Below are 23,959 nucleotides of genomic sequence, written 5' to 3' on the forward strand. Positions count from 1 at the left end.
AAATAAAATAAAAATCTAAATAAAAAATGAATAATAGCTCTAGCTGGTTTGGCTCAGTGGATAGAGCGTCAGCCTGTGGACTAAAGAGTCCCAGGTTTGATTCTAGTCAAGGGCACATGCCCGGGTTGTGGGCTCGATCCCCAGTAAGGGGCATGCAGGAGGCAGCCAATCAATGATTCTCTCTCATCATTGAGGTTTCTATCTCTCTCTCCTTCTCCCTTCCTCTCTAAAATAAATAAAAAAATATATTTTAAAAAATAAATAATAAAGATCTAAACAAATGTAGAAACATACCATGTCTGTGGATTAGAACATTCAATGTAGTAAAGATGTCAATTCTCCTCAAATTGATATACAGGTTTAATGCAATTCCTATAAATTTCCCAGCAAAACTTTTTGTAGATCTAGGCAAGATTATTCTAAAATTTATATGGAAAGGCATAGGAACTGGAATAACTAAACCAATTTTGAAAATAAGAATAAAGTGGGAGGAATCAGTCTATACAATTTCAGACTTACATAATATTAGGGGCCCAGTACACGAATTTGTGCACCTTGAAAGGAACTGTGGGCTGCAAGGCTGCAGTGAGCATAGGGGCAGGTCTCAGCCCATCCTCTGTGCCCCTGCCCGGCCCCTCCCACCACGGCCCCCTTGTCTGCCAGCAGCCCCGCTCCCGCTCCCACATGCTGACAGCACGAAGCGATTGGTGGCAGCTGCTGCCCTGACCACCGCAGTGAGTGCAAGTGGCGGCTGCTGGCCCTGATTGCCCCTCAGGAGCAGGGGGAGGTGGAGAAGCCCTGAGGGGTGATCGGGGCCAGCAGCCGCCGCTCGCTTGGGGATGGTGCTGGGCGCCGACAGCAGGTGTGAGCAGGGCCAGCACCAGCAGCAGGTGCAAGTGCCAGGCAGGACCGTGGTGGATGGGAGCAAAGAATTTTCAGTAACCACCAGAGGCTCACCCCAATGACAGTGACTGGCACCCTGCCTTGGGCTGGCACCCCCGCTCACCTGCTCCACCATCCCGCCATGGCTGACCCCCGCCATGTTTCATGCTCTGCCACCTGCTGCTGATGCCCGCCATGTTCCGCACGTGCCCCCTGGTGGTCAGTGCATGTCATAGTGACCGGTTCAGTTGTTCTGCCGTTCGGTCTATTTGCATATTAGCCTTTTATTATATAGGATTATATAGGATGTCTTCAGTAAGCAAGGTTATTTGATATTGGCAGGACAGACACACAAAACTATGGCACAGAATAGAGAACACAGAAACAGCCTTGTACAGGGAAAGCCAACTGATTTTTAAAAAGTGTTTGTTTTAAATATATATATATATTTAATGTATTTCAGAGAGGAAGGGAGAGGGAGAGAGAAAGAGAAACATCAATGAGAGAGAACTATCAATATGCTGCCTCCTGCATACCTGGGGATCAAGCCTGAACCCTGGTATGTGCTCTGACCAGGAAGCGAACTGGGCATGGGATGATGCTCAACCAAACTGAGCCACACCTGCCAGGGCTCAACCGATCTTTTTAAAAAATATATTGATTTCAGAGAGGAAGGGAGAAGGAGCGAGAGATAGAAACATCAATGATGAGAGAATCATTGATAGGCTGCCTCCTGCATGCCCCCTCCTGGGGATCGAGCCTACAACCCAGGCATGTTCCCTTGACCAAAATGGAACCTGGGACCCTTCAGTCTGTAGGCTGACGCTCTATCCACTGAGCCAAACTGGCTAGGGCCCAACTGATTTTTGACAAAGGTACAAAAGCAATTCAATGGAGGATAGTCTTTTCAACAAATGGTACTGGAGCAATTGGCTATCCATAGAGGGAAATTTTAAAAACCTTGACCCAAACCTCACACCTTATTAAATTTTTTCAAATGAATCAAAGATTTAAACGTAAAGCTTTTAGAGGCTAACATAAGAGAAAATCTTTGGGATCTAGGGCTTAGTGAAGAGTTCTTAAAATGACACCAAATGCATGACCCATAGAAGGAGAACACAGTACACTGAGGTTTTGATGTGTCGGCAAAATGTGAAAACGAAAGGAACACTTGTATATTGCGGACAGAAATGTAAACATTTTCAGCTGGTATGGAAAACCTCACTAAGTTAGCATAGAATTACCATATCACCTAGCAAATCCACTCCTGGGTATGTACCCAAAAGAACTGAAAATAGATATTCAAGCAAAAACTTTTATACAAAGGTTCATCACAGTACTGTTCACAATAGCCAAAAGGTGGGGAAAAAAACAATTTTTATAAGCTGATGAATGAGTAAACAAAAATGATATAGCTATACAATGATATGTTATTGAACCAAAAAAGATAATTAAGTACTGATACATGCTACAACATAGATGAACCAAGAAAACATTAAGTGAAAGTCCACATATTGTATGATTCCATTTACATGAAATATGCAAGAATATGGAAGTCTATAGAAACAGAAAGCCTGGTTTCCAGGGATTGAGAGGAGGAGGGAATGGAGAGTGACTTTTTAATGGATATGTGGTTTCCTTTTGGGGTGATCAAAATGTTCTAGAACTAGATAGTAGTAATGGTTGCTACTATCATTTTGAATGTATTAATATCACTAATGGTAAAATTTACTTATCTGTATTTTACCACAATAAAAATGGTGAATTCTATTGTATATAAATTATACCTCAATAAAACTGATATAATATATTAATTGTGACATTAATGGATGCTAAAACTTGTAGGTAAGATTTTGATGAAGATTGGGATACTTACATAGACTCAAACTATCTCCCCACAAATGTACTTATTTATTTACAAAAAGAAAAAAAATACACTGGGGGTGGGGTGGGATGAGGGCATGCGACAGGGGGTAGGGGAGGCTGGGGGAAGGTCAATGGGGAAAAAAAGGAGATATATGTACTACTATAAACAATAAAAAAAAAAAAAAAAAAAGAAAAAAATAGCATTACAGTGGAAAAACCTAGAAACCTTACCTGTGATAATTTATTTCATGTATCAACTTGAGGTATGCTTTGGAATGAGATTAGCATTTAAATTGGTGAACTGCTCTTCATAATGTGGGTGGGCCTCATCCAATCAGTTGAAGGCCTGAGTAGAATAAAAAGACCAGCCTCTCCAGCAAGAGGGGATTCTCTAACAGACTTCCTTCAGATTTCACCTGCACCATTGGCTCTCCTACCTGCTAGCCCACACTGCAAACTTGAACTTGCCAGCCTCCATAATTGGATGAGCCAATTCCTTATAACAAATAAGTAAATGAAAACATAAATAAGAACACAAACACACACATAGCTAAAGATACATCTCCTATTGGTTTTGCTTCCAATTGGAGAACCCTAATATACCACTTTAATCCAATGATCAAAGTTAACATCACCAGTAACAGTAACTGACAAGCACATCCTAATGTAATACAGTGAGAAGGCTACATTACTTCTGTGGTAAACCTGCCAAAAATTAATATCCTGAATCCAATCAAGAGCAAACAACAGATAAACCCAAACAGAGGGACATTCTACAAAATAACTGGCCAGAACTCTTCACAAATGCCAGTATTGTGAAAGACAAAAAGGAATGAGAATTTGACTTCTGATTAAAGTGTGAGCCATTTTCTCACCAAAGTGTGAGCCTTTCAAGACAGAGACTATGTCTTTTTAGCTCTGTACCGCCCACCCCCTTCCTTATGCCTGGCACACAGCAGACCACCCAAGCTCCATGCCATTCCTTAGCCCCGTCTAGGATTCCCCTCCCCATTCTGGAACCTGTTTCTGGACCCTCTGGGGCTGCGCTGCTCCTTCCTGTCCTCAGTGGCCTGCCATGCCACAGCCCTACCACCAGAGTGCTCCCAGCTGGGCCTCAGAGACCCATTTGCTGTCCCCACAAAGCCCCTCTTCTCCCTGGTGTCACACAGCCTGCACTGCCCTGCCCCATCCTGCAGGATGCTTTATGCCTCTTGCAGAGCTGGAGCTGCTGACATGTCTCTTCCTCCGTTTGCCTGGGCTAAGACAGCCTTCCCAGCAGGATCTCAGGGCCGGTCCAGCTTCCCAGCAAAGCTTGGCTACTACAAGTGTGTTATCTAGTCTCTGACAGGAACGCCATCTTCCTGGGACACTGCCCTACATCCAAACTCTTCTCAGGACCAAAGAGGACCTCTGGCCATTTCTGTGAGTTTGAGGCCCCCTAATGACTGCTCCCTGCAGCTGCGGCTTTGGCCCGAGGGCCACATATAACTTTTGGTTCCTTTGCAGAAGGGGCAAAGCACAAAACCCCCTTGGGCTCCCGGAGGACTTCCCTGGACTGGTGCTGCCTGGAGACCTGGAGCACCTGGATGGCCCATCTGCCCACTCACCAACTACTGTTTCTCCCTAAACCCGTAAGAGGGAAGCTCGCTCCGCATGAGTCTGAAAGCAGGTTCAGCAAAGAAGGGAGGACAGGTGTCAGTGGGACCATGGCTCCGATGGTGTGGAAAGAACACGGGTAGAATGCAGCTGGAGCTCGCTGTGGGCTGGGTCATTGTGATGGTGGCTATGTTTTCCGTGTCATCCTCGTGCATTTCCACCCACGGAGTTCCCCGGGGAGAGGCCAAGCGAAGGCCACCATGCTAAGTGGTTTGAGCAAGGGGAAGGGTGTGGTTAAGGGCTCAGGTGCTCCAGGAGACAGGGGATCCCCCTGGGACAGAATGGTGGGGATGGCGACTGGATAAGCTGGGGAGGGGTGAAACCACTTCCCACCTGCTGCCCCTTACTCTCAGCTCTCCTCAGGGTCTCTTTGCAGAATCTGAGGGTGGCCTCTGCAAGAAAGCTTGCAAGGGTGACTAACGCAGTCACTTCCCCGGGACGCCCAGACTCTCTGTCAGGGACTGGGGAGAGCTTCTGCAGCGTAACCCTTCCAAGTCTCAGGACAATTCTGCCAATGTCAAGGAACCTGTTTACCAACAGAGATGTTTTCGCCTGTTGCAGGGATGGGCTGAGGTGGGTCTCTGCTGGGGGCGGGGGAGGGGTGGTGGTCTGCCATCACTAGAAGGTTCAGCAGGCTGGAAGGCCTCACTTCCAAGGTGGTGGGCAACTGAAGCACAGGGAGTTAAATCCTGTGGGGGGTGATCCTGCCCACTCTCCCCACCCCCGGAAAAAGTGGGGAGATGGCTCTGCAGTGGTGGGGAGGCTGTCTGCTTCCTGGTGGGGGGCAGTCGCTGCAGTGATGCGGACCCCTGCTTGGAGTGAGGGGTCCCTGGAGTGATCAGACAAGCTGAAGACACCTGCAGGGCAGCGGGGAGGTTTCCGCGGTGAGGGAGGAGCACTCTGAAAAGGAATGGGGATGGCTTGTTGGGGCTTGGGGTCCAAGGATCACAGGGAGCTGGGGTTCGCTGCAGGGATGAGGGAGGGTTATTGCAGAGACGGAAAGCCTAGCTAGGGCTGGCGCGGGGCGGGGGCTGATCCTGGGGTAGCTGTGGTCGCTGCGGTGTTGGGGGGCGGCCCTGGGGCATCTGCAGGACGCCTCACTGCCTGAAGGACAGAAAGGGTGGGGCCTCGGAGGCCCGTCTCGCACTGATGGGGGGCTGTGCGGCGGCGGGGACGCGGTCCCTGCAGTGCGGTACGGGTCCGGCTGGAACGGCCGGGGCTGGCGCGGAGGCGGTACCGCACACAAAGCGGGAGGGGGTTGGAAGACGGGGAACAGCAGCCCCGCCGCAGCGGCAGGCGGGGCCGAGGCGGGCCCGGGGGCGGCCTTTCCGAACGGGGGCGGGACCAGCATCCTCGGGGCCGACGCCCCTGAGCGGACGGAGAGCGGCCGCTGCGGGAGTCCGGAGCGGGAGCCCCGCAGGTGCCCAGACGGAGTGCCCCCGAGGCGCAGCGGCGGCGCCCAGGACTCTGCCGAGGACGCGGCGGTGAGGCTGGGGCTGCCTGCGGGACGGGGACGATCCCTAGAGCCAGCCCACGGCATCCCCTGACAGCTCGGCTCCGGGTGGGGAGAGGGGCCCTGGACGGGCTCCCCCCGCCCCTACACTTCTCCCGGCCTGGCCTCCGAAAGACCCCCTCCTTTCGCTTCCCGACCTCGTTCTTCCCAACCCAACCCCCTACCCCACTCCGGCCTGCAGGCTCTCTCCGCATCCAGGTCAGTTGAGGCGCCGGAGAGAGAAGGGACTGCAGCGCTTAGGCTCCCACCCCGCCTCGCCCCTGCTGTCCTGTGGGCTGGGGGCCCCCAGGAGGATACTGGCCCTTTAAACCCTTGCTCCGCACCCAGAGCATCTTCCGACAGCTGGCAGCCGCGGGGAGCCCTGGGGGGCCGGCAGGTACGGGGCGGCGGCGAGGCTGGGAGCGGGGGAGGGAACAGCTGTGACCCCCCCCTCCGCCCCTAGAGGGGCCGCCGGCGGGACTGCTCGGCGCCCTGAGCGCCAGTTAATCATTAACCCTCCGCGCCCCGGTCCCGAGCTGCCCGGAGCCGCGCTCCGCCCCGGCTTCCCAGGTAACGGGCGAGGGTGCGGGTCTTGCCCCCGGCCTCCTTCCGCCCTCCCCTCTCCACCCCTCGGCCGCCCGAGCCCCCGCAGCCTCAGATCCCGCAGGTCCCGCCCTCCCGCCGGAGTTAGAAAGCCGCGGGCTCTCCCCGGCGCGGGCGGTGCCTGCGCGCCCCTCACCCCGCGCCCTCCCCAGGCACCATGCCCGGCCTGTACTGCCCCTCCCGCTGGACGCCGCTGCCCCTCACCGACTCCTGGGTCCGGGCCTGCGCCAACGGCCCCTGCCTGAGCCTGCGGGCCCGGCTCACCTACCGCAACCCGCAGCCGCAGCCGGTGGACGGTGAGGCCGGGAGGGGCGCGGGATGGGGCGGGGGAGCGGGTGCCGGGCGAGATCCGACGCCGCCTGTGCCCCCCACCCAGGCGTGTTCGTGTACCCGCTGGCCGAGGCCGAGGTGGTGTCGAGCTTTGAGGCGGAGGCGGCCGGACGGCGCGTCTCCTTCCAGCTGCAGAGCCGGCGTCGCTCGCAGGCGGCTTGCTGCCGCGCGCTGGGGCCCGCGCTGGGGGCCTCGACGCCCCGCCGCTGCGCGCAGGGTGAGTCCGGGCAACCCCGGCCCCGCCCCCCAAAGCCCGCCGAACGGCCTGGCTCTGCGTCCGCCCCTCCTCCTGCCCCCTCCAACCACTGATTTTTTTTATTTTTTTTAATTCATGGATTCATCCCTTTATTCAACAGCTGTGGATTGGGCACCTGACATGCGCCAGGTGCTGGGGGACTGTGACCCAGGCCTGACCCACGGTTTTCAGCCAGGGAGACAGACACAGCAGGCATCACACATCTGTTTCCCGCTCTGGAGCAATAGCTCCTGAGCCTGGGACGGGGTTGTGGTCCTTCCCACGTCCCAGCATCTTGTACCACAAAGGGGTTCAGTGAGGGCTGGGTGGGTCCACCCCTGGGTAAGGTTCCACGGCTTGCACTCCATTCTTTCCTTTACTTTGTGCGCATTCATTTGATTTCTGCACCTGGGATTTACCGTCCGAGTGAAAAGAGGGACAGAATCCAGTGGTGCTGAGAGTTGGCATAAGCCCAGCAGGTAGTTAGAAGCCAGAGTGAGGAATGTTCCAGAAGGAAGTGGAGCCAACATTTGACTGAAAGGAAGGAGGAGGCGGGGAAGTGGAGGAGAAGGGGAAGGCACCCCAGGCCAGGGCAATGGTGTGAGGGAAGGTTTGGAATTAAGTTGTCCTGGGTGATGGTAATAAAACACCTGGTGTTTACAGGGACTTACACTTCACAAAGCCCACTCACTGGTATTGCTTTGTTTGAGTCCTGAGAGGTATGAATGCAATTGCTGTTCTCCTTCTCCCTTTTATAGGTCATAAAAAATAGCAGCAATGGTCTCTTACATGTTAGATGCTTTGCACATAGTATTTCATTTATTCCTCACAACGATCTTTGAGATAGTTACTATGGCCCCCACATGGCGGAAACTGAGGCTCCTCAAAACAAGAGAGTTACCAAAGGGCAGAGATAGAAGCCACAGAGGCAAGACTCACACTGTGCTCTCGCCACACCATGTGGCAGCAGGCTTTCTTCCTTCTTCACTTCCCAGCTCCCCCCTTCTTTTATTCAGCAAGTATTTCTCAAAAGAATGGATAAGTGATGATTGTGGGACAGTGAGGTGAAGTAGGGCTGTAAACGTAGTCTGGGGCCAGACCATGGAAGGCCTTGCCTATCACTGTACACACCTGGCCGTTTTTCCTTTCGCAACCGTGGTGACTCCACGACCCGCCCCCCGCCTCCCCTCAGTTTGTCAAATAAAACTATGATCTAAGTCAGTGATGGGCAACCTTTTGAGCTTGGTGTGTCAAACTTCGCCAAAAAACTGAGCATAACTCGGGTAGTGTGTCACTTTGAGGAAAAAACTAACTCCAAGACCCTAGTCGCAAATGTTTCATCCTCAGGAGCAGCAAATGTTTCATCCTCGGCATGTGGCCACCTCAGCGGCCGCATGTCATCAGAAATGGCTACATGTGTCAGTGCTGACACGCCTGTCATAGGTTCGCCATCACTGATCTAAGTAAATGGTGTGCTTGGTATGCAAATACAGCTTTATGTCCTCTAGCCAGCTTCCAAGTAGATTACTGCTCCTAAACTCCTCTTGGGTAGAAAATTCTGGAGCCACTCCTAGTGGGCAGTGGGGAACTCCTTAGTATTCATGAGCAAGGGATTTGTGGGTCCCAGGCTACAGGAAATGTCAGTCCACAAAGATGGTCCTTTAGGAAGATGATGCCCAAGGGTTGGATAGATAGGGGCAGAGGTCCAGAGGGTATGAGTCCCCCAGAATCTTGGCATGGTGTGAATGTGCCCTGTTCTCCTCAGCTTCCATTAGCAGTATTGTCACTGCTCCCTTTCCTGATGACAGCCAGATCCTTTTACCATCCATCCACCTCTCTTTCTACTGTCATTCATCCCATGCCTCCATCCTGTATCACCCATGCACTAGCCCATTGTCTCTCCAGTACCCCTTGCCCAGCTCCCCTGACTCAGTGCCTGCACCCACCCCTATCTTCCCTCATCCTCTTCTGCTTCCAGCCCCCTCTGACCCCTTTTCTCACTCATCATAGGTCATCTTGTCTTGGATCTGGCCCAGGCCCGGTCCACACTGGTGCTGCCCACCGGCCTCATCACCCCGGCCGGCACCATGACAGTGACCCTGTGCAGCAGCCGGGAACTGCCCTCAAGGCCTGATGGGGTGCTGCATGTGGCTCTGCCCTCCGTGCTCACCCCACTGGCCCCGCCAGGTCCGCCGGGCCCCCCCAGACCTCCGGGGCTCTGTGACGACAGGTTGGGCCTATGGTGATTCTCTTCGTCCCTCCCTCGGCTTCTCTGGGTCTAGTGCGGGTGAGGGGGCTTTGGCAGGGTGCCCCTGGGTAATGGGCAGGGTGGAGACGGGCTGGGGCCAGTCAGCCAGAGGGGCTAGGGGCCTTGGTAGTGGCCAAATGACCCTCCTCGTGCTCCCTTCCAGCCCTACCAGCTGCTTTGGGGTGGGCAGCCCTCAGGAGGAAGGTCTGGCCTGGGAAGAGCCAGCTGCCCCTCCGGACGTGTTCTTAGGCCCTGCCCGCTGCCCTGCCCCATATACCTTCTCCTTCGAGATGCTGGTGACTGGGCCATGCCTGCTGGCAGGTGGGTGCCCCTCTCAGCATAGCTGACTGGGAAATAATTCAAGGCTCAGGGATGGGAGGAACACAGAACAAAAAGGAGACAGGGACCTAAGACTTAGGGACCTCCAGTCTCACAGTGGGAGCATCCTCTGGACACTACTATACAACACTCCCCTCAGTTTGTCAGTGTCATTTATTTACATACCACTCCACTCACCCATGGGAAGAGAGAGGCTTAGTGTGAGACCAGTGCGAGAAGTGGGGGAGGGTGCTGAATCAACAGTTGGGTTGACCAACCAGGAACAGAGCTGGGACTCTTGCCTCCTAAACCAGGAAACCATGCAACCCCCCTCTTGTCCATTGGAGCCTATGACCAGGTTCTGAGAGCTGAGCTTAATCCGTCATGATCCTTGGGCCCGCCCCCCTCCCCCAGCCCCCACGGTCTGGGTAGGTGGTGTTTTATGCTCTTAGTTGACTTAGGGTGGGACGATCATCACCCCTCCCTGCCTCTATGTCCCTCAGGCCTAGAGAGCCCCTCTCATATTCTACGGGCAGATGCCCCACCTCACGCCAGCTCTGCAGCCACCATCTGTGTCACACTGGCAGAAGGCCACCGCTGTGACCGGGCCTTGGAGATCCTGCTGCACCCCAGCGGTGAGGGAATGGGGCACACAGTGGGCCGGCTCTGACCAACCTCAGGGCCACCTCCGTAGCATTTCTCAAGCATAGATTTCTGGTCTCCTAGCCAGATGGACCAAGTCATCTGTAAGGGTGGGCCTGGTGGTGGAGGGAGGCTGGACCTACAAGGTCCTCCCTGGACAGCAGGACTGGGCAGTTAGGGTCCAGAAACAGGGACTTCCCTGACAGAGCTGTGTCCCCTCCTCCCCAGAGCCCCACCAGCCGCACCTGATGCTGGAGGCCGGCAGCCTGAGTTCAGCAGAATACGAGGCCCGAGTGAGGGCCCGCCGGGATTTCCAGAGGCTACAGCGAAGACACAGTGATGGGGACCGGCAGGTACAGATGCCAGGGGGCCCGACTTGGCCCCTGGCCTGGCTGCTAGGTGCATTTGTGCATGAGGATCAGGCGAGCAGGCTCATGTCGGGATGAGTAGGGGGCTCTGCTCACAGTAAGAACTCTCAGTACCGCCACCACCCTCCCAAAGGGCTGGTGAGTATTGTCTCCGGAAGGCCCATACAAGCCTCCCTGCACTGTGTCTCAGAGAATGGGGGCTCCCTCTGCCGTAGGCAGAGGACAGCCACTGCCTCTGCCCTGGCCTTGACTCACATGACCACAACAAGGCGACTCATTGGGTGGATTAGATAGAAAAAGGCCCCAGGGCTGAGTCCCGCTGCCAGCCCAGCTGGGAGTTGCACTGAGCCCGGCCCAGGGTGACTCTGGGCTCCCGTGTTCAGGTGTGGTTCCTGCAGCGACGCTTCCACAAGGATATCCTGCTGAACCCCGTGCTGATGCTGAGCTTCTGCCCAGACCTGAGCTCCAAGCCCGGACACCTGGGCACGGCTACACGGGAGCTCCTCTTCCTGCTGGATGGCAGCACTGTAGCACACAAGGCCTGTGGGGGCACGGTGGGGCAGGCCCGGGGGGCAGTCGGTCTGAGGCGCGCGCGCGCGCGCGCACACACACACACACACACACACACACACACACACGCGCGCGTGCGCACACACTCTCTTTCTCGTACACAGACGCATCTCTCCCAGATTCCAAGGGCCTATCTCATACATAATGGATTGTCACCTAATGTCAAAGCCAAGTGTCATATACACCTCCAGAGTCACATACACAAATGTCTCCCTAACACTCTCCATTTCTCACTCACAGTCTTTCTCACACAGTCTCTCACACACAGGGCCTCTCCCAGATCCTCATCCAGGCCCATTTTATACAAAACCTGCAGAGGCAGGCCATCTGTGTGCCTTTCTCTCCACCAGTGCCCAGGGGCCTGCCTCACACTGTCCTCTCTGCCCCCCCAGGATGCCCTTGTCTTGGCCGTGAAGTCACTCCCATCCCAGACTCTCATCAACCTGACCACGTTTGGCACGGCAGTGCGGCCCCTCTTCCCCGAGAGCAGGCTTTGCAGTGATGTAAGTGTGGTCCAGGAACTTGGGGGCCTCGTGGAGATGCTTCATTCAGCCTGTGCCTTCTCTCTGCAGGACACTGTGAAGCTGATCTGTGAGAGTGTTGAGACCCTGCCGGCTGCGGGCGGTCCCCCAGATGTGCTGGCTGCGCTGGACTGGGCCATGAGGCAGCCCCAGCACAGGGCCCACCCTCGGCAGCTGTTCCTGCTCACTGCTGCCTCGCCCGTGGCCGCCACTACCCAACAAACCCTGGAGCTCATGAGGTGGCACAGGGGGGCAGCCAGGTATGAGGTGGGCAGAGAGAGGTGACTGAGATTAATGCCCTCAGAGGCTCTGAAGGTCACAACTGCCTCCCTTCCTTCATCAGGTGCTTCTCCTTTGGGCTAGGGCCTGCCTGCCACCAGCTGCTCCAGGGTCTGTCTGCCCTCAGCAGGGGCCAGGCCTACTTCCTGAGGCCTGGGGAGAGGCTGCAGCCCATGGTGAGCTTGAGCCTGGGCCCTGTTCCCTACTCCTCAAGTCCTTCTCCCAAGTTACACTGAGTCTGAAGCAGAACCCAGGCCCGTTGTGGGGGTCTCCTGGCTTCTCCCCCATTCCAATCCCTACTCTCCCTTGAGATGCCTATCAGGGGAGGAGCTACAGGTGTTGCTGTGGGATGCTTCAGGGGGCTAAAGGTGAGGGGAGCACAGCTTCTGACCACCCCCCAAATACTATTCTCAGTTGTGTCCTGGTACTGAGTCATATCCTTGATAAGCCTTTTCTCATTCACAGGGTAGAGCTCAGGCCAAGAGACAGACCAAGCCCTGAGGCCTGAGCTCTCAGTCCCCTTGCTTGTTCCTACCCCCATTCCTCCCCCTAACCCCAGCCTGACCCGGCTCCCCTCAGCCAGAGACTAGGCAGATGGGAAGGGCAGCCTTTCTGCTCTGTCAGCTGAGTGGCACCTCTCTCTCTCCCCCATGGCCACTCCTCACAGCTGGTGCAGGCTCTGCGCAAGGCACTGGAGCCCGCTTTGAGCGACATCTCTGTGGACTGGTTTGTGCCAGACTCGGTGGAGGCACTGCTGACCCCCCGGGAGATCCCAGCACTCTACCCTGGGGACCAGCTGCTCGGTTACTGCTCACTCTTCAGGGTGGATGGCTTCCGGCCTCACCCCCCTGGGGTAGGCCTGGGCTGGGGGGCAGGCAGTGGGCCTGGGATGGCTGAAGCCCTTGCATCTCCTCCAAACCCTTCTTCCATTTCCCGTGCCTCTCTGCCAGACTCTCCTACTACCTCCAGGCCTCCTCAGAGACCACACTGGGCCCTCCAAGGTGACTGCAACCTGCCTCCTCTTGAGGCCTTCCACTGAGTTGTCCTGTAAAGTGTTGCCCTGGCTTTTACCACGGGTCACTAAGCCACACAGACAGAGAACAGATCCAGCATTTGCTATGAGATTTTGGTCAAAATTTGCTCACTACTTCCCTCAGTGCCCTACGAAGGCACCATCCGATTATTTCCTGTAACATTCAGGGACAGACGCAGCACAGTGTAGATGAAATCTCAGATCCCAACTCGGCCAGGTACTAGCCATTTGATTTTGGGCAAGTGACTTAACCTCTCTGAAGACCATTTCCTCAAATGGATTTTTTTTCATAGGGCTGTTGTAATTCGAGGTCATAATATACACGCTCTTGGTAGAATACTTGACACATAGTAGGAGTTAGAGATAGGATAGTTATTTTTATTATGAAAAGCTCTCTCTCTTTGGAAGAACTAAGCATGCGTCTCCCTTTTTGATAATGGACTGTTTGCCTTTTTGCCTGGTTGCCAGGAAGCTCAGGGCCAGACCTGGAGCTCAGCCACAGAAGCTGTATTAACCTTATGGTTAGCATGGATGCTTCCTCCTTCCCTAGTACTGGGCTTTCATTTCTGGTTTATTAACTTTATTGCCTCTTGCAGTTAGCCATCTTAAATCTGTCTGGAAAGAGGTAGCATAGTACGACAATCCGGTTTTTCCCCAATGACTCTTCCTCCCTAGGGCCAAGAGCCTGGCTGGCAGAGCTTGGGCGGCTCCATGTTCCCATCCCCAGAGGAGGTGCCTTCTGCCACCAGCGCTGGCACTGAGCCCACTGGCACCTCAGAGCCTCTGGGAACAGGCACTGTGCCAGGAGAGCTGTCCAGTCCATGGGCTGCTGGGGACTCGGAGCAGAGTGAGTGCTGGGTGTATGTGTGTGGCTGTGCTGGAAGAATGGGCAAGAGGAGGGGCCAGGGCTTGGCTCATTCTCCTGCCTCCATTAGGTACCGATGCTCTGACAGACCCAGTCACGGACCCTGGACCGAACCCCTCTTCTGACACAGCCATATGGCGTCGCATCTTCCAGTCCTCATACATCCGGGAGCAGTATGTGCTCACCCACTGCTCTGCCAGCCCTGAGCCAGGCCCGGGCTCCGCAGGCAGCAGTGAGTCCCCTGGCTCCCAGGGCCCTGGCTCCCCCGAGGGCAGTGTTCCCCTGGACCCCCCGTCTCAGCAGGGCTGCCGCAGCCTGGCCTGGGGAGAACCTGCAGGTTCCCGCTCCTGCCCCCTGCCTCCACCCCCACTGGCACCAGTCAAGGTGAGATTCAACCCACATCCATTTACCATATGTCCAGCAACACTTCTTGGCCATCTGCTGTATGCCATACATGGTGCAGTGGTTACATGAAGTCTAGCTGGAGAGCTGGGTGGGTAAATCTATAATGATGCCATGCAACATACAGGGATGAGCACAGGGACATGGTGCTATGGGGACTTAGAGTTCAGGTGACTAACCCTGTCTCAGGGAGTCGGGAAAGCAAGAGCCATATCTGGAAAAATAAGTAGAAGTGATCCAGGCAAAGAGGGACACGGCATGAGCAAAAAGACAAGTAACCGCAAGTGAGAAATAGGGTGTAGAGTGACATGACTGGGAGGGGGCCAGAGGCCATGGGAGCCTGGCCTTTTTCCTAACTGCCACTCAGGGTTTCAGTCAAAGGGAAAGTTGTGTGTGTGTGTGTGATGGCCAGGAGCTCTGCATTCCGTGGCCAATGCCCCTCCCCCCCTTTGTCACATGCAGACTGGGGCCTTGAGTGCTGAGGTGCTGAACCGTCGACGCAGAGCGGCTCTGACTGGCCGAAGCCTCTCATCACCCCCCGGCCAGGTGAACCCAGTCCCTGGCCGTCCCCGGCACCCCTCTCTGGGTGCAGCACCGGATGGGCCAGGCCCTGAGTCGGGGCAGCAGCTGGGACAAGGCCTGGATGACTCAGGTAAAGGTTGGATGGAGAGTTGAATTCTGACACCAAGGAGGCCTCTGGAAGGTGGAGCCCAGGGCACCACACCGCTGTCCCTGCCATTGTCTCCTCAGGAAACCTGCTCTCCCCAGCGCCCATGGACTGGGACATGTTGATGGAACCACCCTTCTTGTTCACGGCTGTGCCCCCTGACGGGGAATCTGCACCCCCAGCAGTGCCACTGCCTCCGCAGGCTCCACGCTGCCACGTGGTGATCCGGGCCCTGTGTGGGGAGCAGCCTGTGTGCTGGGAGGTGGGTGTTGGGCTAGAGACACTCTGGGGGCCTGGAGATGATGGCTTACTGCCTCCATCACCTCACGAAAGAGAAGGTGCTTGGGACCAAGCACTCCATCGGCTGACAGCAGCTTCTGTGGTCCGGGACAATGAGCAGCTGGCTCTCCGAGGGGCTGAGACCATGGCTGACTGGGGTGAGTTGCTGGTGGGCCCAAGGAGCCTGTATGGGGCAGAGTGGCAGAGGAATGGGTCTGTTTGATCACTCTCTCTATACCTCACCTTGCACATAAACAATTTGAGGTGGCTCATCCACATTGACAAGGGGAAAAATTAAGCAGGGTAATGGGGGAAAAACGGATAACAACAGGAAGGAGAGAATGAGGTTTTATTAAATACTCAAGGCCCGGTGCACAGAATTTGTGCACTGGGGTGGTGGGGGGGGGTCCCTCAGCCCAGCCTGCGCCCTCTTGCAGTCCAAGAGCCCTTGGGGGATGTCCCACTGCCATGGAGGTGGGAGAGGCTCCTGCCACTGCTGCTGCGCTCGCCAGCCATGAGCCTAGCTTCTGGCAGCTTCTGGCTGAGAGGTGCTTCCCCTGTGGGAGCACACTGACCACCAGGGGGCAGCTCCTGCATTGAGCATCTGCTCCCTGGTAGTCAGTGCACATCATAGCAATCTGTGGTCCCACCATTCAGTTGATTTGCATGTTAGCCTTTTATGCCTGTGGGATTGGGCTGAAACTGGCTCTCCAACATCCCCCTAGGGATCCCAGATTGCGAGAGGGTGCAAGCCAGGCCAAGGGACCCCCCCTGGTGCATGATCAGGGCCAGGGAGGGGGACGGAGGTTGGCCAGCTGGGGAGGGACTATGGGAGGGCTCCAGGGCATGTCTGGCCTCTCTCAGTCCCGATTGGCCAGACCCCAGCAGCAAGCTAACCTACTGGTTAGAGTGTCTGCCCCCTGGTGGTCAGTGCACGTCATAGCAGACGGTTGAGCGGCCTTAGCATATCATTAGCATATTACGCTTTGATTGATTAAATGGATGACCAGATGACTGGACACTTAGCATATCAGGCTTTTATTATATAGGATGCACACCATGAGGTTATGTGCCTTTGCAAGTATGTGACCCAAAATTGGCAAGCTTCTTAGCAGCCAATAGAGAGAAATGAGATCTTGTAAGGATTTCTAGTGCCCATAACATAAAAACAAATGCACTCAGGAAGACTGTTAAAACCAAATAGTTAACATTTCACTTCCTCAGTTACACTAGCTATATTTCAAGTGCTTAATGGGTACACGTAACTAATGGCTACCATATTGAATCATACAAATATAGGACATTTCCTTCCTCACAGGAAGTTCTATTGGACAGTGCTGAAATGAGCGGATGGAAAAGGCACTGGTCCATGCTTCCTGAGTGGTGTCCAGAATATTGAATTTCTGGGTGGCCAAGAGGCGTAGCCCTGCTATGGATTAAGGATTCAGCTTAACCACTTCTTGCTAAAGTTGGAGAGTTAAGCTGGTCCTGATCCTGAGAAACTCTACTCTGTTCAAAAGTGAACAGAGAAGCTATGGGAACACTGAAGTTTTTTTCTATGAAGCCCTAAGTAGAGGGTGGGTGGTGGGAGTGCACCCCCTCCGGGTCAGCAAACTGCTCCTTGGTTTCACAGGCCATGCCCGGAGGTCCTGGCTCCGAGCCCTTCAGACAAGCAAGGTCAGCTCTGCCCCCTCCTGCTTCACCTGCCCCGTAGCTGTGGACGCTACTACCAGGGAAGTCCTGCCCTCGGTCCTGCAGGTGCGGAGCTCAGGTAGAGTCCCTCCCAAGTGTCCTCTCAGGTGCTGGCCCTCACCTCACTGGCCACACGCCCAGACAAACCTCAGCCCTGTCTTCTGTGCCCCTGCAGAGCCAGTAGAGCCCCCAGGCACCCCTCCTGCCTCTCAGGGCCACCTAGATGCAGCTCTGCCCACAGTTGTCCATTGTAAAGGTAACACTCAACTCTGGGCAAATGGCAGGGAGCGCTGAGCTTAGGGATCACCACTGGCACTGATTGGCTCCATTGCAGGCCTTCAGGGAGGCTCTCTGGCAAGTGGCTCAGATCCAGACCAAAATGACAGCTCCAAGTCTGCTTTGGAGGATTCTGCAGCCCCTACCCGAGGTCCTCATACCATGTCCCCTCGGCCTCCTTTGAAGCTCAGCCTGGGCCATCGGAAGCCCAGAGGCCCAGACAGCCGTAGACTCTGCAGCCCCAACACAGGCCAGGCCAGTGACGGCAACAGTGAAGGCAGCAACCATGACTACTTGCCCTTGGTGAGGACTCGGGAGGTGGAGGGTGGTGTTGCCAGGGCCAGGGCACTGTCTCAGCTCACTTCTCCCCCCACCTCCTCTCTCCTCAGGTGAGACTGCAGGAGGCACCTGGCTCCTTCCGCTTGGATGCGCCCTTCTGCACTGCGGTGCACATCCCCCAGGAGCGCCTGTGCCGTGCCTCCCCCTTCGCTGTGCACCGTGCCAGCCTTAGCCCCACCTCAGCTTCATCTCCCTGGGCACTTCTTGGCCCTGGTGTCAGCCAGGGAGACAGTGCCACGGCCTCCTGCAGCCCGTCCCCCAGTTCAGGCTCCGAGGGTCCAGGCCAGGTGGACAGTGGGCAGGGTTCAGACACTGAGGCCTCAGAGGGGGCAGAAGGGCCAAGTGGTGCCGACCTGCGGGGCCGGACCTGGGCCACAGCAGTGGCACTTGCATGGCTGGAGCACCGCTGTGCCGCTGCCTTCGGCGAGTGGGAGCTGGCAGCAGCGAAGGCGGACTGTTGGCTGCGGGCACAGCACTTGCCCGATGGCCTTGACTTGGCCGCGCTCAAGGCTGCAGCCCGGGGTCTTTTCCTGCTGCTGCGTCACTGGGACCAGAACCTGCAGCTACACCTGCTGTGTTACAGCCCGGCGAACGTGTGAAAGCTGCCCACTGCTGGGGTGGCGGCCCCCAACAGAGTCAAGTCACTGCCACCCGGGCCGGCTTCTCGGTGCCGGGAAGGGGTAGGTTGGTGACGGCCTGCCCCCCACTGCTTCTCATCCCCTTCCAGAATCCTCATTCCCCCACAGAAAGTGCCTGCCTGTGCTCTCTCCCGCTCCTTTCACCCCCAGCTCCTTCCCCTCTGAGCTCTGTGCAGTTCGGTAAAAGAGGAGAGAGCCACAGCCCCCAAGTCCTATGCAATGAAGTGCCTCTTGCCCTGACCGGTTTGGCTCAGTGGATAGAGCGTCGGCCTGAGGACTGAAGGGTTCCAGGTTCGATTCTAATCAGGGGCATGTGCCTTGGTTGCGGGCACATCCCCAGTAGGAGGTGTGTAGGAGGCAGCTGATCGATGTTTCTCTCTCGTCGAGGTTTCTAGCTCTCTATCCCTCTCCCTTCCTCTCTAAAAAAAAAAAAGTGCCTCTTAAAACCGCCTGAATGAGTTCTTTATCTGCCGCATGCATACCCCTCACAAGTTGGTCTAGGCACCTCCATTAGGCTGCACAGAAGTGGACTTGGTAAGGTTTATTGGGAAGGGCACAGAGTCCATCCACGTCCGGGGTCCTGAGAATGGGGCAGAGGTGACCTCAGTGGGCTTTCTTGCTGTGCTGGATGCTCTTGGGGAAAGGCTGGGGCCCCAGCCAGAGCTGCAGCAGGATGACGGCATGGCACACGTGCAGGGCAGCAGAGCTGCAGGATGTGGAGGGGTATGTGTTCCAGGAGAGCTCGATGAGCCCCAGCACCAGCAACCTGGAGATGACAAATAAGCTACAGGGTTTGTCCAGCCCCTCCATGGTCCCTAACCCTAACCCATACCCTCCCTCAGGGTGTCCCAGCCAGTACCTGAGCAGGTGTGTGAGCCAGCGTGCAGGCGTGGCCCACAGGAGGTAGGGCAGTGTGTGGAAGTACCAGACGTAGAACTGGTAGTGGAGAGAACGGCTGAAGCAGATGCCAATGAAGTTGGAGGTGAAGAGGGTGGAAACTATCTGTATGCAGTGGTCAAGGCCAAGGGCAGGAGCAGAAGGGACAGGGGCTGGGGCTGGGGTCAGGCAGGGAGGTTCCAAAGCAGAGGGGTAACAATTTTTGGATCAGATAGCCCCCTGGCTCTACCATTCCCAGATGCATATCTTTGGACAAGTTTCTTAACCTCTCTGGACGTGCTCCTCAATCTGAGGTGGAGACAGTGATACCTAGGGCCATAAAAGCCTAGTGAGCCCATCACTTCCTAGCTGGGTGGTCTTGGTAAATTATTTAACCACTTAAAGCCCTAATGTTATCATCTGTAAATGAGGATAATAACTATACTTCCTATATCAGGGTCTCCTGTAAGCTTTAAATGTTAGAGAATGTATATAAACCTCTAAGCACAGCACCAGGCAGAGGATGAGCACTCATAATAACAATGATATTTGAAATTATGAATAAATATGCTCACATATGTAAATGCTCAGCACAGTGTTTGGTACAGAGCAGGAGCTCTAGGAATGGGCCCTGTAGCTATTACTGGTGCCTCTTTTTCCCTCCCCAGGTCACCAGGCATCCAGGGCCACCTGACCAGGGACCCTGTCTGCACCTGGAGAGGGCAAGACTTACCTTCCCATGACTCAAAGGATATGATTGGGTGTGAGGGGTTGGGGTGGAACCTTCCGTTTGGAGGGATCCTTCAGCAGCGACAGAATACTTTCCCCTGTCCTGGGGAAAAGCCATTCAGACATTTATCAAGCTCTCATCATGGGCCAAGCTCTAAAATTCACCTCCATGAGCTCAACATCTCCCCTAAGCAGCCCCTAAGGCCCAGGCCCTTCACTCCTTCCCCTACATCTGCCCTTGGCACTGATCCCCTTTCTCACCTGTGCCACCTGCAGAGAACAAAGAGCAAGAGCAGGGTGAGGTGGGTGGCCAACAGTGCCAGGTGGAAGGCACGGTGCAGGAAGAGGCTCTCGGGGAGGAAGCGCCAGTTCACTGTCCAACGGAAGAGAAACTGGCGGCCAAGGTCAAAGGAGCGGGACAGGTACCCGACGGGGTTCTCCAGCAGGAAGGGCAGCCCCAGCACCACCTGAGATGGATGTACTGTCAGCAGAGCTGCCCAGGCCCACCCCAGCCTCATACCAGTCAGGAGAGTGGGAATCGGGTGTAGGCTCAGAAGTTTCTTAATTCCCGAGGACTCCTCCCCCCACACCTCCCCACACACCCACCCCCGTCAGAGCCTGGGGCCAAAGAAGAAGCTGAGGAGGCAGGTAATGACAGTGCTGTAAGTCTAACTGGGCAGAGCTAGAAAGGCCCTAAGAGACCATCTAGTTCAACATCCTTATATTACAGCAAAACACAAACAAACAAACAAAACAGCCCAGAGCGGTAGTGGCTACCCAGTCCAGAATCAGTTCCAAAACCCTTGCCTCTTGGCTGTGAGGAAGTCTCTAGGAGGGAAGGAGGCCATCTTTAAAAAGGAGTGAGGCGGGAGTACCTGTAGGACAGCACAGATGCCTAGCTTGGGGAGGGTCCCACGGAGGCCAAATCGTGTGAGGAGAAGGAATAGTAATCCAGGGGCAAAGAGAAGCACGTTCATCTTCACAGAGACTGCCAGGCTAAGGTGCGTAGAAGAGATAAGGGTGGAAATCAGCTCCAGGGCTATGCACCCCCACCACCACCATCCTAGCAACTCCTCCCCTCCACCACCAAGCTCCAGGATAGCTTGGTGTGTGGGGCAGCAGAGGTGCAGGACGCGGAGGGGTATGTGTTCCAGGAGAGCTCGATGAGCCCCAGCACCAGCAACCTGGAGAAAGGGCCCACACTCAGAACTGCGGGAGGGCGGGTAAGGTAGCCTGGGAGGAAGCTGGGGGTAGGGAATAGATACCTAGTCTCTATGCCCAGACTGAGCAAACAAATATATACTGAATATTAAGAATATTAATGACCAACTCCAATACAACTTTCTACAGGTCCTGGACTCAGTGGGGCCCAACTGACCCACATTGTCTGGCCACTCCCTTGCTGCAGAAATGTAGGGGGGAAAGTGATGGAAATACAAAAAGTAAGAAAGGGGACCAGAAGGGAGGGATGCTGACCTGAAACAGCAGCAACCCCAGCCCCAGCGCTGGGCCAGCAAAAGGTTGATACTGAGGAAAAGCAGCGCCATGGCCACTGGGTCATTGAAGAGCCGCAACACAAAGATGGAGTGGACACGGTAAGAGGCACAGCACATGAAGAAAAAGACGAAGGGAGGTACCTAAGAGGTGGGCACAGTGGGGAAGGAGGTCAGCTCACCAACCCTGAGCCATCACCATACCTCAGCCCTCCCAGGTTGGAGCCCCAGGCCCTGGCATTGTGGACTCACCTTGCAGGTCTGGTGGTAGATCAAAAAGACAAGCAGCAGGGTGGCCAGGTAGAGCACAGCAAAGATATGCTGGGCCATGCGGATGTCCGTGCCATGGCCAGTGACATAGTACAGCCCCATAAAGATGTACACGAAGCCGGCCGGGTATCTGAGAGAGGAGAGGGAACATGAATCTGGGCCAAGATACCCCGCCTTGTATCCAGTCGGCCCCTCACATCCTTGCTGATCCTGCTATCCCCCACTCACACAAGAGGTCCAGTGTCACCCCGCAGTTGGGTGTAGTCATAGGTGCCGTTGATGACGCCCTCTACCTCAGCCATGTAGGCCTTCCAGTCAATCTCTGTATCTGGAAAAGGAAAGGACGGTGCGGTTACTTCCAAGTCCAAAACTTGTCTGCCCCCAACACCTCCAGCCCATCCAAGCACCGAGTTCCAGGTCACCCGCAGGGCTTCTATCACAACCGCTGACCTAACTGCCTACTTGACATTCTTTGGGTGAACCCAGGCATCTCAAACTCAACATGTTGATAACTGAACTCATAATCTACTCTAAATCTGCTCCCCTTCCTGAGTCCCATGAATGGCACCATCAACATCCCTGTTGCCCAAGTCACAAAACTGAAACTTCCTTCTCTCTCATTTCCCACCCCTATTACCATGTCCTGTCTATTCTTCAGTCTACATATCTCTACTGTCTCATCCTTCTCGACTATTATATAGCAAAATTTGGGCCTACCATAATCTCTAGCCTCAATGATGCAACAGCTTCCTTATTAGGCTCCCAGCTTTCACGTTCACCTCACCACAATATATTTGCCACCCTGCAATCAGGAGCTCTTCCTATTGTAGAAATGTATCATGTCTCTCTGCTTGAAATCCTTCAACGATTCCCTAAGGCTGTTAAGATAAAGACCAAACTCCGTTACTGCCATTTTAGAAGAGGAACCTATGAATTATTGAGGTTAAGTGACTTAGCTCAAGATCAGCGAGCTAGGAAGAGCAGAACTGAAACTGGAATTCATAGGATCCTAGATTCTTAACCACTAACTTTACTACTATCTCCTTAACACAGTTTACTGACTCCTTTATAATCTGGTCTCAACTTCTGCAATCTCATTTTAGTACTGGCCTCACTTGGGTTCTACATTCCAGCTCTAAAGAGACTCCAGGCCCAGTGGGCGTGGCTCAGTGTAGAGCATTGACCTAGGAACCAGGAGGTCTCGGGGATTCCCGGTGGGGGCACATGCCTGGGTTGTGGGCTCCATCCCCAGTGTTGGATGTACAGGAGGCAGCAGATCAATGATTCTTTCTCGTCATTGATATTTCTATCTCCCTCTCCCTTCCTCTCTGACATCAATTAAAAATATAATAAAAATAAAAAATAAATAACCCCCAGAATTGAACAGATGAGACCCAGCTAGGGAAGTGACAAGTCCAAAGCCACAGAGACAAGCAGCAGCAGCAGCAGGAAGGAGGAGGAGGAGGACATTAACACAGACCCAGGTCTTTGACGCCCACGCTGGTTTACTTTCTTAGCCTGGCGGGCTGTACCTTCAGGGCAGAGGACCAATCTCTAGGGTCGCTCCTTTCGTCATGGGGGAGGGATTATAAGATCGGGTTTGGTTTTCTGTGGAGCAGGCTTGGAACTTGGGGTAAAAGACAGGGGTCTGCAATTGATGACTAAGTGGACCTGGGGTCTGGGTCTGAGCTCCGAATGTGAGTCCCGGGTTGAGTAGGGCGTTCGGGTCCACCTCCCTCCCGCCTTCTCCGCTCCCCTCCACTCCCCTCCCCCTCGGCGCACTCACATGCCACCCTGTGAATGACCCAGAAGGTGATGCCCACCTCCGCCAGGCAGAGGCAGGCAGCCACCAGCAGCGTGTAACGCGGCTCCAGCAGCAGTAGACGCCGCTCTTGCCAGGCGCGCCGCAACCATTGCTCGCAGAGTCCCGCCACCCGTGGAGGGGGTCCCGCCCGGGCGCGTTTCCGTACGCCCGCGGCCATCTTGTCGGTGCACCGTTCATGTGGGCCCGCCACCCTGGAAACCGGACCCTTTGGCACTTAGGTTCCGCTCTGGGAGCCGGTGTCCTAACCGAGTTGCCAGAGTCCTTATTTCCTACACTAAAATGTACTTCTCCTACATCGGTCTCTCCCGATGGACTGCACGTTCCCTACGAGCAGGAATGGTCTTACTCTTCCGTATACACTTAGCCCTGGGTACCCAGGAGCTCAGATGGATCGAACATTTGCCCAGAAAAACAACATTCCTGCCCGTGCCCTACCCTCCCCCCGCCCCCCCCCCCGCCCCCAAGTCATCCCTCCCGGCCCAGCATAACACTTCGCCGGGGTTGATAATATCTGTGCTCATGCCTGTGCCCACGCCCCTCCTGCCACCCCTCAGAGCCTTCCGGG

The 23,959-nt window shown here is 55.1% G+C and overlaps 2 protein-coding genes across 7 annotated transcripts; one reads left to right on the forward strand and one right to left on the reverse strand.

The window, feature by feature from the left end:
• Positions 1-6,656: 6,656 nt before the first annotated feature.
• On the forward strand, positions 6,657-18,162 carry VWA5B2 (von Willebrand factor A domain containing 5B2). Of its 3 annotated transcripts, none has more exons than XM_054711366.1 (19): positions 6,657-6,795; positions 6,876-7,046; positions 9,075-9,306; positions 9,476-9,633; positions 10,134-10,265; positions 10,501-10,625; positions 11,024-11,179; positions 11,603-11,713; positions 11,783-11,991; positions 12,075-12,186; positions 12,678-12,863; positions 13,719-13,890; positions 13,979-14,292; positions 14,773-14,962; positions 15,061-15,414; positions 16,890-17,027; positions 17,124-17,204; positions 17,283-17,527; positions 17,614-18,162. In XM_054711366.1, the coding sequence occupies exons 1-19, from the start codon at positions 6,657-6,659 to the stop codon at positions 18,160-18,162; spliced, it is 3,774 nt and encodes a 1,257-aa protein (XP_054567341.1). The 3 variants fall into 3 exon arrangements, with proteins under 3 accessions (XP_054567341.1, XP_054567340.1, XP_054567342.1); XM_054711365.1 differs by having other exon boundaries at positions 9,075-9,294; positions 9,443-9,633; XM_054711367.1 differs by having other exon boundaries at positions 9,075-9,294.
• A 565-nt stretch (positions 18,163-18,727) lies between these two features.
• Positions 18,728-23,551, reverse strand: ALG3 (ALG3 alpha-1,3- mannosyltransferase). 4 transcript variants are annotated; one of them, XM_054711368.1, is made up of 9 exons: positions 23,356-23,551; positions 21,798-21,897; positions 21,552-21,699; positions 21,283-21,443; positions 20,682-20,802; positions 20,068-20,273; positions 19,832-19,904; positions 19,061-19,204; positions 18,728-18,967 (listed from the first exon to the last, which is right to left on the reverse strand). In XM_054711368.1, exons 1-9 carry the CDS (start codon positions 23,549-23,551, stop codon positions 18,743-18,745), a joined length of 1,374 nt encoding a protein of 457 aa, XP_054567343.1. In that variant the 3' UTR covers positions 18,728-18,742. The 4 variants fall into 4 exon arrangements, with proteins under 4 accessions (XP_054567343.1, XP_054567348.1, XP_054567352.1 ...); XM_054711373.1 differs by having other exon boundaries at positions 19,832-19,909; XM_054711377.1 differs by having other exon boundaries at positions 23,393-23,548.
• Positions 23,552-23,959: the final 408 nt, after the last annotated feature.

The sequence above is a fragment of the Eptesicus fuscus genome, chromosome 3 (genome assembly GCF_027574615.1).
Source record: "Eptesicus fuscus isolate TK198812 chromosome 3, DD_ASM_mEF_20220401, whole genome shotgun sequence".
Lineage (NCBI taxonomy): Eukaryota > Metazoa > Chordata > Mammalia > Chiroptera > Vespertilionidae > Eptesicus > Eptesicus fuscus.

Bases quoted from the DNA above. Each gene is read 5' to 3' on its own strand.
- VWA5B2 (XM_054711365.1), top strand. From the start codon at position 6,657: ATGCCCGGCCTGTACTGCCCCTCCCGCTGGACGCCGCTGCCCCTCACC. The intron at 12,864-13,718 runs GTAGGCCTGGGC...CTTCCTCCCTAG, and splicing joins TCCGGCCTCACCCCCCTGGG to GGCCAAGAGCCTGGCTGGCA. The intron at 17,528-17,613 runs GTGAGGACTCGG...CTCTCTCCTCAG, and splicing joins ACCATGACTACTTGCCCTTG to GTGAGACTGCAGGAGGCACC.
- ALG3 (XM_054711368.1), bottom strand. From the start codon at position 23,551: ATGGCCGCGGGCGTACGGAAACGCGCCCGGGCGGGACCCCCTCCACGG. The intron at 21,898-23,355 runs GTGAGTGCGCCG...TTCCTTTTCCAG, and splicing joins GGTCATTCACAGGGTGGCAT to ATACAGAGATTGACTGGAAG. The intron at 21,444-21,551 runs GTGAGTCCACAA...CCCACCTCTTAG, and splicing joins TCTACCACCAGACCTGCAAG to GTACCTCCCTTCGTCTTTTT.